General features: G+C 42.8%; 1 protein-coding gene across 6 annotated transcripts in view; it reads right to left on the minus strand.

Moving 5' to 3' along the window:
* Positions 1-14,493, minus strand: part of RAB30 (RAB30, member RAS oncogene family) — an 84,001-nt gene that overhangs the window by 9,068 nt on the left and 60,440 nt on the right. For 5 of the 6 annotated variants that reach the window (XM_073879791.1, XM_073879793.1, XM_073879795.1 and 2 more), the window contains 4 exons: positions 12,816-12,916; positions 9,664-9,747; positions 9,468-9,506; positions 3,575-3,758 (listed from right to left, as the gene is read on the minus strand). In XM_073879791.1, coding sequence (XP_073735892.1) covers positions 3,575-3,758; positions 9,468-9,506; positions 9,664-9,747; positions 12,816-12,908 — 400 coding nt within the window. In that variant the 5' untranslated portion in view covers positions 12,909-12,916. The remainder of the gene's footprint in view (positions 1-3,574; positions 3,759-9,467; positions 9,507-9,663; positions 9,748-12,815; positions 12,917-14,493) is intronic. The other variant, XM_025894368.2, reaches the window with a different exon arrangement.

A 14,493-nucleotide genomic window follows, 5' to 3' on the forward strand; every position in this document is an offset into this window, starting at 1 on the left:
TGTCTAAGAAAAAGGGATTAAAAAAATACACACATGCACATTCACAAACTTTATTTTCTTGATGTGAGAATAAGCCAACATTTTAGTTTTAAAAGTAATGGCTACCCATGAAAGGAACAAGGTTGAGGAGATAGGGAGGGACAGAAACTCGACCTCTCTAAATACACCTTGTCCTAATAGATTTGACTTCAGAATCTTCTAAATGTTTCACATAATTATACAGTTACAACTATATGATTAATAGAAAATTAAATTTAAAAAGCAACCCCTACCAATGGAAAAGCAAAATGAAACAAATGAACCTGTTTATCATGAAATGGCATAACCACACAGAGAGGAACTATTCCAAGTGAGTTCAAGATCTAGGATTTTAACCATGCGTCCTCAGTGGTATATACTTACTCTAAGGACAAAAAGACCTGAAAGAAAACATCTTGAACTGTTACAGTAATCATCCTGTCAGGGGCAGTGTGAGAACTGTTATTCTAAGGCTGCTTTGTGGGCTTTAGGGGATAAAGCAAATGAGTTAATTGTGCTAGTGTCATTGGGTCTGAGATTTGGGGCATGAGAAAAAGGAAATAGAGAATCTCGATTAATGAGGTTAAGTAAAATTTTTACAGTCCTGAATTATAAATGGAAATATCAGTGTGAATAACTCATGGTGGATTTTATCTTTAAAAATTTTTCTACCTCTGTTCTCCTGGAAACCTGACAAAAGTGGTACATCAACTGTGTACCTGGCAATACAGCTTATGGTAAAAGTGACCCCTGACTGATAAATTCCATCTGGCCTGGGAATTCTATGTATGAATTCTAAACTTCTAGTGGAAAGCCACAACTTTGCGCATCCCTGAGTGGGGGGACTCTTCACTTGAAGAGACCCTGAAAGTTAGGTCCATGGAGTTGTTACAAGAGAGACTGGTCCCTGCTAAGGCTTCTAGGTCACAGCAGGTCCATTAGGTGCCTGACATGAGCCTTTTTCCTTATACTGGAACTGGCCTGAAAGGTCCTGGACCACTATGTGGACTGCTATCGAGGATTACTTCCCCTGAGAGGAATGTCTGATGCTGACCTGCTATGAAGCCATATTTTCTGTCCTGTATTCATCTAAGTGAATGTCATGCCAAGTGTGGCCTATTGTAGTCTTGTCAGTCAAAGTGTTTGGTGGAGCCTAATAGATAACTCCCTGTGGGCACTACAGAATGCACCACACACACACACTAGTTCTGTCCACTGAAAAGCCTAAAAGCAATGACCACCCACTAATAAGGAAGATTCTTATCACCTTAGTTGTGGCCTCTAAATGTAACTTCACATTAATAATAAGCAGTGCTTCTCGAAGAAATGGCTAATATTCCTGGTCTGGGACAAGAAACGCACAAGTTGTGCCTGGAACGCTTACACCAGAAAGCAAGCGATGGTCATTGTCAAAAGGTCATATCTAAAGGACTAGGAGACCATTTGAAGCAGCTCCGCTCTCAGAGTTGGAACAACTGGACCATCAATGATAACAGTTGCAAGGGCCTAGAATATACTGAATATATTTAAATCTATAATAATATTCAAAATATAAACAAATTTTAGTAGTTACTTCTGGAAGATACTAGGGAAAGAACTCATTTTAAAAAAGGGAATCAAGCATTTTTCTTGCTGTCCTATGAGAACTGTACCTCAGAATATCAACTAGGAAGTATATTTGCTAAAAGGGAAAACAAAAAAACTGAATCTGACCAGGCCTCTAAATTTACCTACAAATCTGCAAGGAACACAGGTGATGGAGGAATATGTCAAAGGATACTACGGTGGCAAAATAACAAAATTCAGACTTGAAAACTCTGAAGGATAAACATATGCTTTAACAAATAAATTCCAAGGGAGAAAAAATGGAGGAATAACCTACAGGCAAAAGGAGAATTAAAAGACACAAAATCCAATGAGAACATATGAGCCTTATTTGGATCTTTGATTTGAACAAATTTTTAAAAAATGTCTGAGTCAGTCAAGGAACTCTGAACATTGTCTAAATTTTTGATGCTATTAAAGAACTTAATAATTTTTAGGTGTGTAAATGGATTTGTGGTTAGGTTCTATTTCTTCAAAAATCTTCTTTTGAAGATATACACTGAAATATTGAAAGATAAATTAATACAACATCTGGGATTTGCTTCAAAATAATCTGAAGGCAAGGGGAGACAACATAGAGGGGGAGCAGATAAAATAAGATTGGCCATGAACTGATAATTGTCGAAGCTGAGAGATGTGTACATGGGGGTTCATGATACCGTTTTTTCTAGTTTTGCTTGTTTGAAATTTTCCATAATAAAAAGATTTTTTTTTAAAGACAGTGCCTCTTTCATACTGAATGGACTAATTATCTCCCATCAAATCTCCATTTCACTTCCTTAGAATCCCAAGGAATAATGCTTTGACTCAAGTTCTCAGGGGCTTTCTGTGGAATAGAAAGAAAGCCCAAGTCCTGAGATGGGTGCTTTCAAGTGCTTCATGACAAACATTCTCCAGTGTGCAAGAGGATTTTCAGGAGCGGGCATAGAGAGGCAGATACTTAACCCAGCAGCCTGAAAGAAAAGTCCAGCAATTTGTTACAAAGCAGCACATTACAATTGGACAAATACAATGTTTGGAGTTGATCTTACATGCTGTGCAAACTTGGGCAAAGAACTTCACCTCTCTGAGCCATGGTTTCCTCATATGTAAATTAGGAATCATTACACATAAATTTCCTAATATGATTCCTGGCACATGGGTGCTAGCTCTAATGCTTACTCTAAGTGTTTACTTAGCTTGCTGTTAACCATAATTTGTGACTTAACAATGTTTCTGAGATTCTCTACCTGGATTTCCAAAATTCAAGTCTTGCTGGAATATACAGCAATGTTCCTTTTTAGGAAGAAAACATTTTAACAGCCTTATGTTATTAACACTTTTCATCACACTAGAGGAGTTTTAAACAATCCAATCCTGTCACTGCAATCCCATTGTTAATGGGCATATTTGTCACCACAGAAAATCATGGGTTGTTTTCTGCTTTACCCCTTTACTAAACAGAGGTTCTACCCTCCCACAAGGTGAAACAAACTGCAGAATTTCCCTTAGTGGATTCTGTCTGAAGTTAGAATTTCTGAAGTCAGCATGAATGTAAGAAGTCCATTTTTTTTAGGCAATAAGCAATTACTTTAAGAATAAATTCTTTATTAACTTAAGAGATACGCTTTACTTCTAGACCAGCAGTTTCTGTGATTTTGTAACTAGATTTTTGGGGTAATGTTTATGTTTAGCAGCCCACAGAACTTTCATGGCAGTCCACCTTCTTCCCTAGAGCCTTCCTTGACAGAAAAATCAATCAGCAATATTTTCTAATTTACTTTTCTAAACCATCGCCTTGGGATATGACCTATTTCATTTTCTCTTCAATTTCAGAAGAACTGAATGTTGATTTCATGAATTATATGGCTGTAGACTATGTTATTGGAAGGTACCAAGGCACAAGCACTATGTGATTATAAATTCTCCGATGGCCACAAATCAATTTCCTTCCTCATTAGTCCTTACTTACCCACTAGCACAGTGATGACCTTGTTGCTGGCATATTGTTCTATCTCCCGCAGCCACTCAGGAAGGCAACGGAAGGATTCCTCACAGGTTATGTCATAGGTGAGGATCAAGGCATTGGCGCTTCGGTAATAACTCTGGGTAATGGACCGAAATCTTTCTTGACCTGCTGTGTCCCAGATCTGAAGCTGTAAAGGCGTAAGACAAAGATCAGGTTGGAGAAGCAGAAAAGAAAGCATTGCCTTGCTTTAGTTTAGAAATGGAAACACCTCACTCAATTTCATGGTTATTTTCTGCCCTAAAAAACAAACAAACAAAAAAATTTTTTAATGCGGTAGGTATAACTGGTTACAGAGAGGGGCTTGCTTTGTTTTTTGGGGTTTTTTATTATATTACCTAAGAATTTTTTTTATTCTTAAAAAAAAAAAACTTATTGCGAGGTGCCTGGGTGATTCAGTCAGTTAAGCAACTGCCTTCAGCTCAGGTTATGATCCCAGGGTCCTGGGATAGAGCCCTGCATTGGGCTCCCTGCTTAGCCAGGAGCCTGCTTCTCCCTCTCTCCCCTTCCCCTCCTCCCCGGCTTGTGCTCTCTCTCTCTCTCAAATAAATAAATAAATAAAATATTTTTTAAAAACCTTACTGAGCATTAATTATGTGTCAAGCTCTAAGCATTTTACATGTAACATACTCAGTGAAGTAGGTACTATAACTATATCCATTTCTCACACAAGGAAACTGAGGCACAGAGAGATTAATTAAGTTGCTCAATGTCCCAGAGCCAATTTAACCAGGCATTGTGGTCCCAGAGCTCGTGCTGGTAACCACAGTGACATATTACAAACGTCGGGATAGAGAGCAAGCTGTCATTCTGTGATTGCTGCCATTTCAGTCAGCAACTGGAGCACGAGAACATCCAACCTCAGCCACCTTTTCCAGTTCGAAATTCAAATGAATCTATTAAGATATTATCTTTGTTAATGAAAACAGGAACAATGCCGTGGCAGATAAAATAATTTCCCTCCACCACTTTTAAGCTCTGAGACCGTGGGCAAGTCCCTTCATCTCTGGGTTTCAGTGGTTTCTCTATAAAAAGACATTAGTAATATCCAAGCCTACTGAAAGTTCACATTTTCTGAAGTCATCTACCAGTTCTAAGACCTAATAACTGATGGTTCTAATAATAAGGAAGAAAATAAGAAACACTTCTCCCCAGATTTCCCTGCACAGAGCAGAAGACTGCAGAGAGCCATACTCCAGAGCCTCCTGAGTGCAAAACAATGCAGAAGGCCTTGAGAAATAACATCAACAATAGTAAGAATGCTCCCTTCTAAACTGCATAAACATCATGTCACAAAATGCATTCACCCCATTAAGAGAACATCATTTCCTCAAGGAAAACCTTCTGGAACATTCAGATTAGGCCAGGTTCCCCATCCCCGCATTTTCTCTTCTGCAACCCACCCTGTAATTCTGCCTCATGGTACCTGACACACTTAAATCATTTATTTGTAATAATATGTTTGATAACGGTCTTTTTCACTAGACTAAAAGCTTCATGTAGGGGAAGTGGTCCATTTTATTCACAGAATCCCCTGCACCAAATAAAATGCCTGCCTGGCAGATAGTAGATGTTCAAATATTTATTGCGGGTCTTTACAACAACCCAGGGAGGTAGGCCAGTTTATGCCACCCCTCCTTTACAACAACCCAGGGAGGTAGGCCAGTTTATGCCACCCCTCCATCTCCTAACTGGCTACCCACAAGGCTGGGGCTCGGACTCCAGGCTTTCTATTCCCAGTTGAGGATGCATCCCACCACCATGCTGCCTTTGCCCCTAGAGCCTGATTTTAATAGACATCTGCATCCAAAGAGGATGAGTTAGTTGGTGTCACCCTCTGTTCATACCAGTTTAGCTAAGAAGACTAATGAGGGACCGGTGGTCCCTGTCCCCGAACAGTGGCACAAGGCTCTCCTTTGATCTGAAGTCGCAGCTGCTCTTTATGATGTACATGAAAGTCTGTGTGCTGAAGGCAACCATACAGATGTTACGGCTTTTGCTGGGACAAAAGCTATTTCTCTGCTCTGCTTTAAACCTAGGGACATGGTTCCCCTCTGCCAGGATATGTCTTAGAACAACAGACTATTGTTTTCATACCACAGTGAGCCTTGAAAAACACTTGTCATTGAATTTAATGCTGTCAATCATTAGAAATCACTATATCCTCATGATTGGCACATCTTGAGAACAGCTCTGAAGGTTAAAACCACTGAAATAGTTTTTAGAAGAGTGATTGTATGGCCCTGCCAAGATACAGGCTGATTTCTCCTAGGGGGCTGCCTGTTTCTAGCCTCATAGCTGAGTCTTAAGAATATCCATATTCGGGGCACCTGGGTGGCTCAGTTGGTTGGGCGACTGCCTTCGGCTCAGGTCATGATCCTGGAGTCCTGGGATCGAGTCCCGCATCGGGCTCCCTGCTCAGTGGGGAGTCTGCTTCTCCCTCTGCCCCTCCCCCCTCTCATTCTCTCTGTCATTCTCTCTCTCTCTCTCAAAAGGAAATAAAATTTAAAAAAACTTAAAAAAAAAGAATATCCATATTCCACTGCTTTTATCGTTCAATTTGGTTTCACTATTTTCTCTGCAACTCATTCACTCCTTTTCAGCGTTTATATGTCATTAATATATGCAGAGTGCTGTGCTAGGCACAGGGAGGATACAGAGATGAAAACAACACAATTCCTGATCTCACAGAGCTCACCGTCTACAGGGAGATCAAACACAGTAAACTAACCATAATAAAAGAGGCGATGTTCTTGGAATAAAGACGTACCAGCAGGAGAGAGTGTCTCCTAGGTTTAATCTCATGCTGGTCAATATGTTCTCAATGCTGCAGCCATGGGCTTTCTAAGCGTCCTCTTCTTCAGCAGGGGCTACCTGTTCGCCCACACCCTTTGTCTCACTGTCGCGATCATGCATTGCAGTCACAGGTACACTGGGGATACCTCTGTGCCAGACTGAGTCCTTTGAAGGCAAGGGCCGCCTCTTACTGAACCTTATAGTCCAGTGCCTTCCTAGCAGAGTACATGGTACATACTGGACACATGTGAGTAATGGCTAGCTGAAGGAAAAAGGGTAACGGAATCACAAAGAAAGGACTGAATAATTCTGCTTAAATGATTGACAGGCAGGATATTAAAGAAGGTTTCACAGATAAAATATTTGAGCTTGGTGACAGTGAGTTCCTAGCGGGCAAATATTTTACCTAACACAGCGCTTGGCACGCGTCATGTACTATACCACAGGATGGATATATGGATGAATGGATGGACCGATGATCAAATGAGTAAATACATGTGCATATGTTCAAGACTTCCTTATCTCTGCATATATACTTGATTACAAAGACAGCCAGCAAATCTTCTATTCATATTATAAAGAATATCCTAAGGTTACAATGTTGTAGCCTGAGCTGAAAGTTTTACTTGTTTCTCATTTATTTATGATAGACTTAAAAAAATGGATAGGAGAAAATTCTACATCTGTTTTAATTGCATTTTGTACTCAAGGTCATTTCAAAAGGCAGATCACATTAAGAGAAGGGCCTCAACTTTGCCTTTACTGACGTGGCACTGAGGCTTAACAGCCACAAGAATGTTTCTAATACCTTCGATTCCCTGCCTTCAATCCTGGAAGCCATCCTAAAAGGAACCAGACTGAAGAGGGGAGGCAAAGGTGGGCCGATGAGAAGTCAGGAGAGAGGCCTGGGGTGCGCTGCTGCCTTGGCGTTCACCAGGCAGGTGATCCTCCACAAACCACCAGCAGCTTCTCTTTCCCACTGACTCTGCAGGACTCTGAGAAAGCCCGCAAACTACTCGCAAAAAGAGACTTAAACATCACCGAGAAGAGGGATTCAGTAAATGTTAAAGAACAAGGACAACAATGAGACAACTGTGTCCCTAGTGAAGCTTGGGCAGCTCTGTCCTCTTCTACAGAAAGACTGAAGACGTTCCTCCTCACATGTCCACGTGTTGTGAGGCCCTTGGATTAATGGGGTCAAAGAGGGTCATTCTAAATCTTGGTTCCACATACATGGCTAGAAAGAAACTCAAGCAAATTAATTAGGACTCATTAATTTAGGAGATTAACCAACTCTTCCTGTTTAAAGATGAAGGTCCAGAGGCCTCAAGCGGTGAGAGCACAGGAACTGTGCTGTGGGTGGGGAGAGGAGTGAAACACACACCTGGCTCCTGAGGAGCCTGGGGTCTCGTGGCAGCATTGGAGGTTGGGAAAAGATGGATTTTAGCTGAATGTAATAAACGCTTAACAATGAGGTTATGGTTTGCAGAAAATGGAAGAAATGTAATCCCTGAACCTGGGGATTCAGAAAAGAAAAATAAGCCTGTTCTTTAATGGCAGGGACCATTTTTAGTCACCCTTATTCATGCCCAGGGCCTGGTATATAGGAGGCACTAACACTTGTGGTCAAAGGAATGAACTCACACAGACATGCGTATATGACTAGGAAACCCAAACTTCTGGAAGCAAAATGCCTGCCACACTAGTTATCTCTACTCAACTCCTAGGGGTGGCGATCACCTCCGCCCTGCTGGCATCATGGTTACAAGTGGCTCTCTCTGCCAATGCCTCCTGGATGCACGCACTCCTGTCTCCTTCTTACTCCCCCTCCCTAGCTCCTTCTCCCCACCTCAGTGCACTATTTTTCTGAGCTTTCTGGTTGGCATTGACATGGATTTCACACCCTGCTTTGTTTTCCAGCACCCCTAGCTCTCCATTCACTATTGTATTTGGTGTGGATGTCTCTGCAGAAGGAACCACTTTGAGGAGTCAGGGCTGGAGGAGACCCTGAGAGTGCTTCTGTCCCCCACTCGGGAGCTTCACCTTACACACTTTTCGGCGTATCTCTGAAATGTGGCAAGAGCACACTGGAGCTTCTCTGCCCTTCCCAAGGCATTTGAAGGCAGGAGTGCAGGTACATCCAGGAGAAGGATGCAAAAGACATGGATTTAAACTTGGGGTGCTTAGGTTGGGATCCAGCTAGAAATCCGATGCCAGTTTTCATTGTGCTGCTGATCCCAGGGCCACTGCTTCTTCCCATGGGACTCAGCTCTGAAAGATCTGAGAGTGGAATTTCACTAACTCTGAGAGGCAGGTAGAGCACAGAGCCAAAGATCAGCCCCTCTCCCCTCCTTCCATGTAATTCAGTCCTATTCCATATTTCTTCCCAACACCTTCCTCCTGTCCTTGCTTCAAAGTGACAGGCCTGCTGTGCCTTCATCCCCCTCTTCTCTCCTGACAGGGGAGACCCCAGGGAGGAAGCGGATGCACCCGCTCCCAAAACTGGTTCAGATCCTGCCTACCTCCCTTCCTAACTGTGTAGCCATGGATAGAGAAGTGGCTCAATCTCTCTGAAACCGATAAAAGGAAGGCAACTTACCATTTACCTCACAGGGGTTACAGTGAGGACTAAGTTAAATATGACAGCTCATATAAAAGCACCTAGCAGTGTGACTGACATATTAGGTGCTCAATAAACACTATCTCCCTTCTCCTGTTACCAGACATACCATGGTTCTTACAGGTACCAAACTGTCCAGAGGCTACAGGGGGAAAGAGAGAGCTCATGGATCCTTCCTGGACCTCTCATTTAGGATCTCTCCCTTGTTACAAATAGGGGATACGGTGGGAGACACAATAATTCCAATAAGTGATCCATATGACCAAATGACCCATAATGAATGTGGGAATCAGTAGGCTTTCATGGGGCTACTGTTCTCAAGAGGTAGTACTGCTTATTGGCCCAACTCAGCAGTTCTTGAAAAGAAACTTCTTCCTTGTTTTTATATCACCTCTGACATGATAGGAGACAGGACCCACTTGCCTCAGATCTTCTCTGTCTTCCCATCAATAAATGGAACATCTACAAAGGGAATAAAAGAACTCTGTTTGGAAATAAGTCACCATGGCTGAATGTATTATTTTCAATGTGGGTTTCAATTAGGAGATTTAATAAGCGTTATGAAAACACTACTTCCTCTCAGCACAATGAAAGCCTTATTGAGCACTGAGCATCTTACCTTGACTTTTTCACCATTAATCTCCACCGTCTTAATCATAAAATCAACTCCAATCGTGGCTCCTTGTCCTGGGGGGAAAAGACCCTAAAGACAACATAAAGGAAAATAATTAAGCAAATCTTTCAGTTAAATGAAATTCTCTCCCTTCTCCCCGCTCACTACACACCACCAGCCCCTTCCTTTGGCTGAGTTGAGATTTAGAGTCATGGGAGTCGTGCTGAATTTAATTCTGTATGTATGCTTTGAGGGGAGGAGGAAGGAGGGAGAAAGTAGGAGCGAGGAATGCTAAGAGAAGAAAGAGAGTGAAAGGGGGACGTGAAAGGGGGAAGAAGACAGAGAGGGTGAAGGGAGAGAACTGGGAAAGGGCGAGGGGACCAATTTCAAAGACTGAAACAGAACTCAGACACAAGGATAAGACCGAGGAGCACGAAGCCGCAGGGATGAGATCAGGATTGTTAGAAGAGGAGCAAAATGGACAGGTGCTCCCAGAGAGGTGCAACCCAGGAAGATTAAAACTGGTTATCAGTCTAGGGCATGGACAGCCATGGGAGTGGACCACTGACACGAACAAACAAGAACATGCTACAGGAAACATGAGCGAGGCAGTGAAGCTTTTGAATTTCCCTCTGCTCTGAGGGTGAGAACTATTTCCCTCAGTGCAATGTACCACACATATGTAATTACATGAAATCGGGGCCCTTGACCCTGGAAAGATCATGGAAGAAAATAAAATCATTCAGGAGAAAGTCAAGTGGGAACAGCACTAAATCAGGAGGCTGGAGGATCTCTGTGTGGCCTCAGGCAAATCAGTCCCCCTCTCTGGGCCTCGAATTCAATGAGCATTTCAAAAGAAAACAAAAGAAAACAAAGCTGTACCTCAAACTGGATGCTGAGCTAGAAAGATAGGATTTTAGCAAGATTCCATGTATAATGTAGGTTACTGGTATATAATATTTCCTGGAGGCTTAGGGAAAGACCTGGAGGTAGGAAGGAATTCTAATAAGGAAGAGTTCTTCACCTAGTTTCTATTCCCTCCTCACTGATATTCCAGAATTGCCAGAAATTAAAGTAAAATGGACTCTATTAGTTCTGGCGGCTAAGATTGGGGCATCTTTAACTAAGTCTGTTCCCTAACAAGAGAGTTCTTTAATTAAAGTTTGAACTTAAAAGACTGAGCTTCAAACCCACAGAAAATATTCCACTGCATGTCCGCAAAAGATGTAAATATAAACATTCATAACTGTACGTAAAAAAATATTGAATCAATTTTCCTCTATTTTGGTTTGGCTCGAACACAAGGCTGCCAAGTTTCGAGTTTATCACTCCAGCTGTTTTGCAGTCTAATAAATGCCAAAAAATAAAACAAATCCTTCCCAATGTCTCCCTCATCATTTTGTTCCCCAACTCCTCATGCCTCAAAAACAGCTGAATCCAATTCATTTTAACTGCCTGCTAAATAACAAAACCAAACATAATACTGTCTAGGGAATGTGACTTTTGGGGGGAGGTAAGGGGCTGGGAGGGGTAAAAAGTAGAAAAGAAAGGGGTGGTGTGCTTATTGGTAGAAATTAGTCTTCAAAAATGGAAGCATTTTTGTCATTTACCTTTAATGACAAAGTTTATTTTTTTAAAGAGAAAAGCCAGATTCCTATGGTCTCAGAGGTTAGGTCACCAAAAGTAAAAATGATCAGGCTAAGAACCAGGAGACGTGGGTTCTAATCCTAGCCTCGCCACTAACAGGATGTGCGATGCTAAGAAGTCATTTTGTCCCTGCAGACCTCAATTTTGCATCTATATAACGGGAGGAGTAGACTGAGTAATCTCTAAGGGATCTTTCCTTAAATAATAAGACAAGGTCAAGGGAACTTTTGATAAAGAGACTAAAAACTCCTCCACGTCTCTGCAGGCTTGTCTTCCTGCAAAAAGCAGAAAAGATTACTGCTAGGTGGAAGTAAAACCAGCTGGAGTTTCCAGTATCACGGCATGGCGGCTGACTAAAAGCGGATGCCTGGTAGCTTCTTACTTTTGATTTCTCCAGGCCCAGGCTTAGTAAAAAGCACAAGTTCTCTTCTGAGTTCGTTTACCCTGGGAAAAACCTTGGCATTTCCAAAGGTGACTCTCTGCCCTAAAGCGGCCTGTATTATCCTGTCCAGTTTTGCACAGAACCACAGACTGTCAGTGTTAGAAGTAGCTTTGCAGGTCACCAAGCCTCTCCTGTGTGGCAGGGAGGCAGGGAGGCCAGACAGGGGAGGGAATGGAACCCAGGTTCACAGGATGAGCCAGGGCAGAGCTGGAACCAGGACCCAAGTCTCCACACTCCAGCTAGTACTCTTTCCACAGCACCCGGCCGTCTTATGCCTTAGCGGGGCTAGTCTCAGCGTCCCAACTAGCACTTTATGAAAATGTAAGATGCATGCATGATAATCCTGAAAAGGATGCCATTCATATTTTTCCAGGGAAAACACAAAAGAAGGTCAACTTCAGAATGATTTCTCACTCATTTCTGTATAAAAACAGGCATATAATCTCTGGCAGTAATTCTCAAAAGGGCAGCCCCAAAGGGGACTTGTACTTAGATCATACGATAAGGACTCAGTCCAGAGGGAACATTTAATTTCATCCAGATAGTCCTTCACTGTTCTCGTTTCATTCCCATTTAATAGACTTAAAAACATCAGCATATTTGGTTCTAAACCAGAATGACTCACTCAGCTGCCTAGGAGGATGTGAGAGGGCATAGGCAGGAAGTTTGATTGGTTTAATTTGTATTTGAGTTTCTTAAAAAAATTAATATTTAGGTTTAGTCTGAAGTCCAGATTCATTTGTTAACACCTTTAGATTATTGACTGATAATCTATTTTAATCTAATAATCTGTTTTTGATAGTATACACTGAAAGCAAAACCATTTGCTCCTTTCATAAAGGAAGCAACACAAGATGGGGGAGGCTTGGTGGTGACCCCCAGAGCCAGACGCCCTGGAGACGGCTGAAAAATCTCTAGCTTAGGCTATAAAGCCAGCACACTCCAAAGGGCACATTAAGAACCAGCAGCTGAGAGGCCAGCGCTGGGACCAGTCCTCCATTCTCTTATGCTCACCTAACCCCACAGGTTAGACTGAGAAACCCAAACCCGGACTTCCAAGTTCTCTTACCTGAGTGAATCGTCGGACTAGGCAAGTCTTTCCCACACCAGCATTGCCAATTAAAACAATTTTAAACAGGAAATCATAATCTTCCATACTCATTTACACAGCTGCAAGGCAAACACAGGCAAGAGTGAGATGGGGCCTGGTCAGACTTGCCCACAGCGCTCAAGCTGCACCAGCGTTGTCTCCTCAGGAACAACAGATCTGACTCATGTGAAGAGCAATTTAATGCTTCCCTCTGGTGATCTCGACACTGAGAGAGGAACACAGGTGTTTGGTCACAGATGAACTTTACTCCTTCCCAGTCACCTCATGCCACACAGAGTATATGACACAAATGTCCTTTCACCTGGTAACCTTTATTCTTCTAAGTCATCAGGTCACTTCTGTGGTTAAGATCTGTTTTCTTTCAGCATGGAAAGGAGATTACATAGGGCCTATGTGCAGACAAGCTGGGGGTGCAAGGAAGCAGGAACAAAGGGGGAGCCCATCCAAAGCTTCAAGGCTGTTTATTTGCGTACAGTGTATGCCAAGGGACCGGGAGACTGAACGAAGGGGAAGGAACTAGGAAGAAACCTTTCAGTCCCCTGCAAGTCCTGGGCGTCTTGGGGTCCTAACGGTGGGAGTAATGGCCATCTTCCCCTTACCACCAGCCCGCGGCTATACACCTTCTGCGAGCCAGGCTGACGCTGCAGCACCTCCCCAAGTGCCTGTCTGCTCATTCCTAAGGGCTGTGGCATGTGTCACGTCCTCTGCCCAGGAGGCCCTCCCTCCCACCCCTTCTGTGCCACCAAGTCAATCCTGTAAGGCCCAATGCAAGCATCTCTTTCTCTCTGACTTTTCCACTGCTCTTCCCCAAATAAAGTGAAACACTCTCATCATTCCTCTATCCTAAAACTTCAAAGGTCTGCCTCATCCTTGAGGGAAGGGATTATATTTTTCGGCTCTATTTTCCTAGCCCACACACGGGACAGTTATATTTAGCAAATGTGTACTCTGTAGAATTAAAGAGTTAATTAATAGGCCTACTGCTGAAGCGTAGGTCTTAGTTTCTCCAATTGTGCTAAAAAGAATACCACATGCTCTACCTCAGAGAACAGTTGTAAAGACTTTTTTAAAAACTGTACAAAAGAGCCTTGGTACCCACAAAGCTCCATCCTGGTGAAAACTAGTATTATCTCTTGAGTACCTACTATAGTACTATGGTAATCGTGGTAGGAAATATGGAGATGAGCCAGTCTCTGCCCTGGAGACTAATGTGAGAAAAGCTAAACAACTACCACAAAGTTAAATACAATTCAAACCAGCAGTGGAGCTCATTTCATAAGGTACAGGCAGAACAAGCCCGTGGACTCTGGAGGAAGAGGAGGACAACCAGCGAGCCCAGGAGAGAAAGGGTGCTTGGGAGAGCTGGAAGAAGCCCCCAGGTTCACTCCTACAAGCAGAGCTGAAGCTCAAGTGACTGCAGGGTCACAGAATCGAAAGAAAGCCCAGTGCACGGAGACCAGTCAAGTAGCTAGGGGAGCAGATCCCTATGTGGACAGATGATTTCTGTGTGGGTTTTAACTTATCCTTGGAAAGATGACTGACAACCAAGCCAAAATGCATGTGGCAGCTCATGGGGTTCTTTCTCAGTTCGCTGGGACTGTGAAGGAAAAATAGTTCTCAGTCAAGAATCTGGGGC

The sequence above is a fragment of the Callorhinus ursinus genome, unplaced genomic scaffold (genome assembly GCF_003265705.2).
Source record: "Callorhinus ursinus isolate GAN/ISIS: 27379988/994484 unplaced genomic scaffold, GSC_fseal_2.0 scaffold35, whole genome shotgun sequence".
Classification (NCBI taxonomy): Eukaryota; Metazoa; Chordata; class Mammalia; order Carnivora; family Otariidae; genus Callorhinus; species Callorhinus ursinus.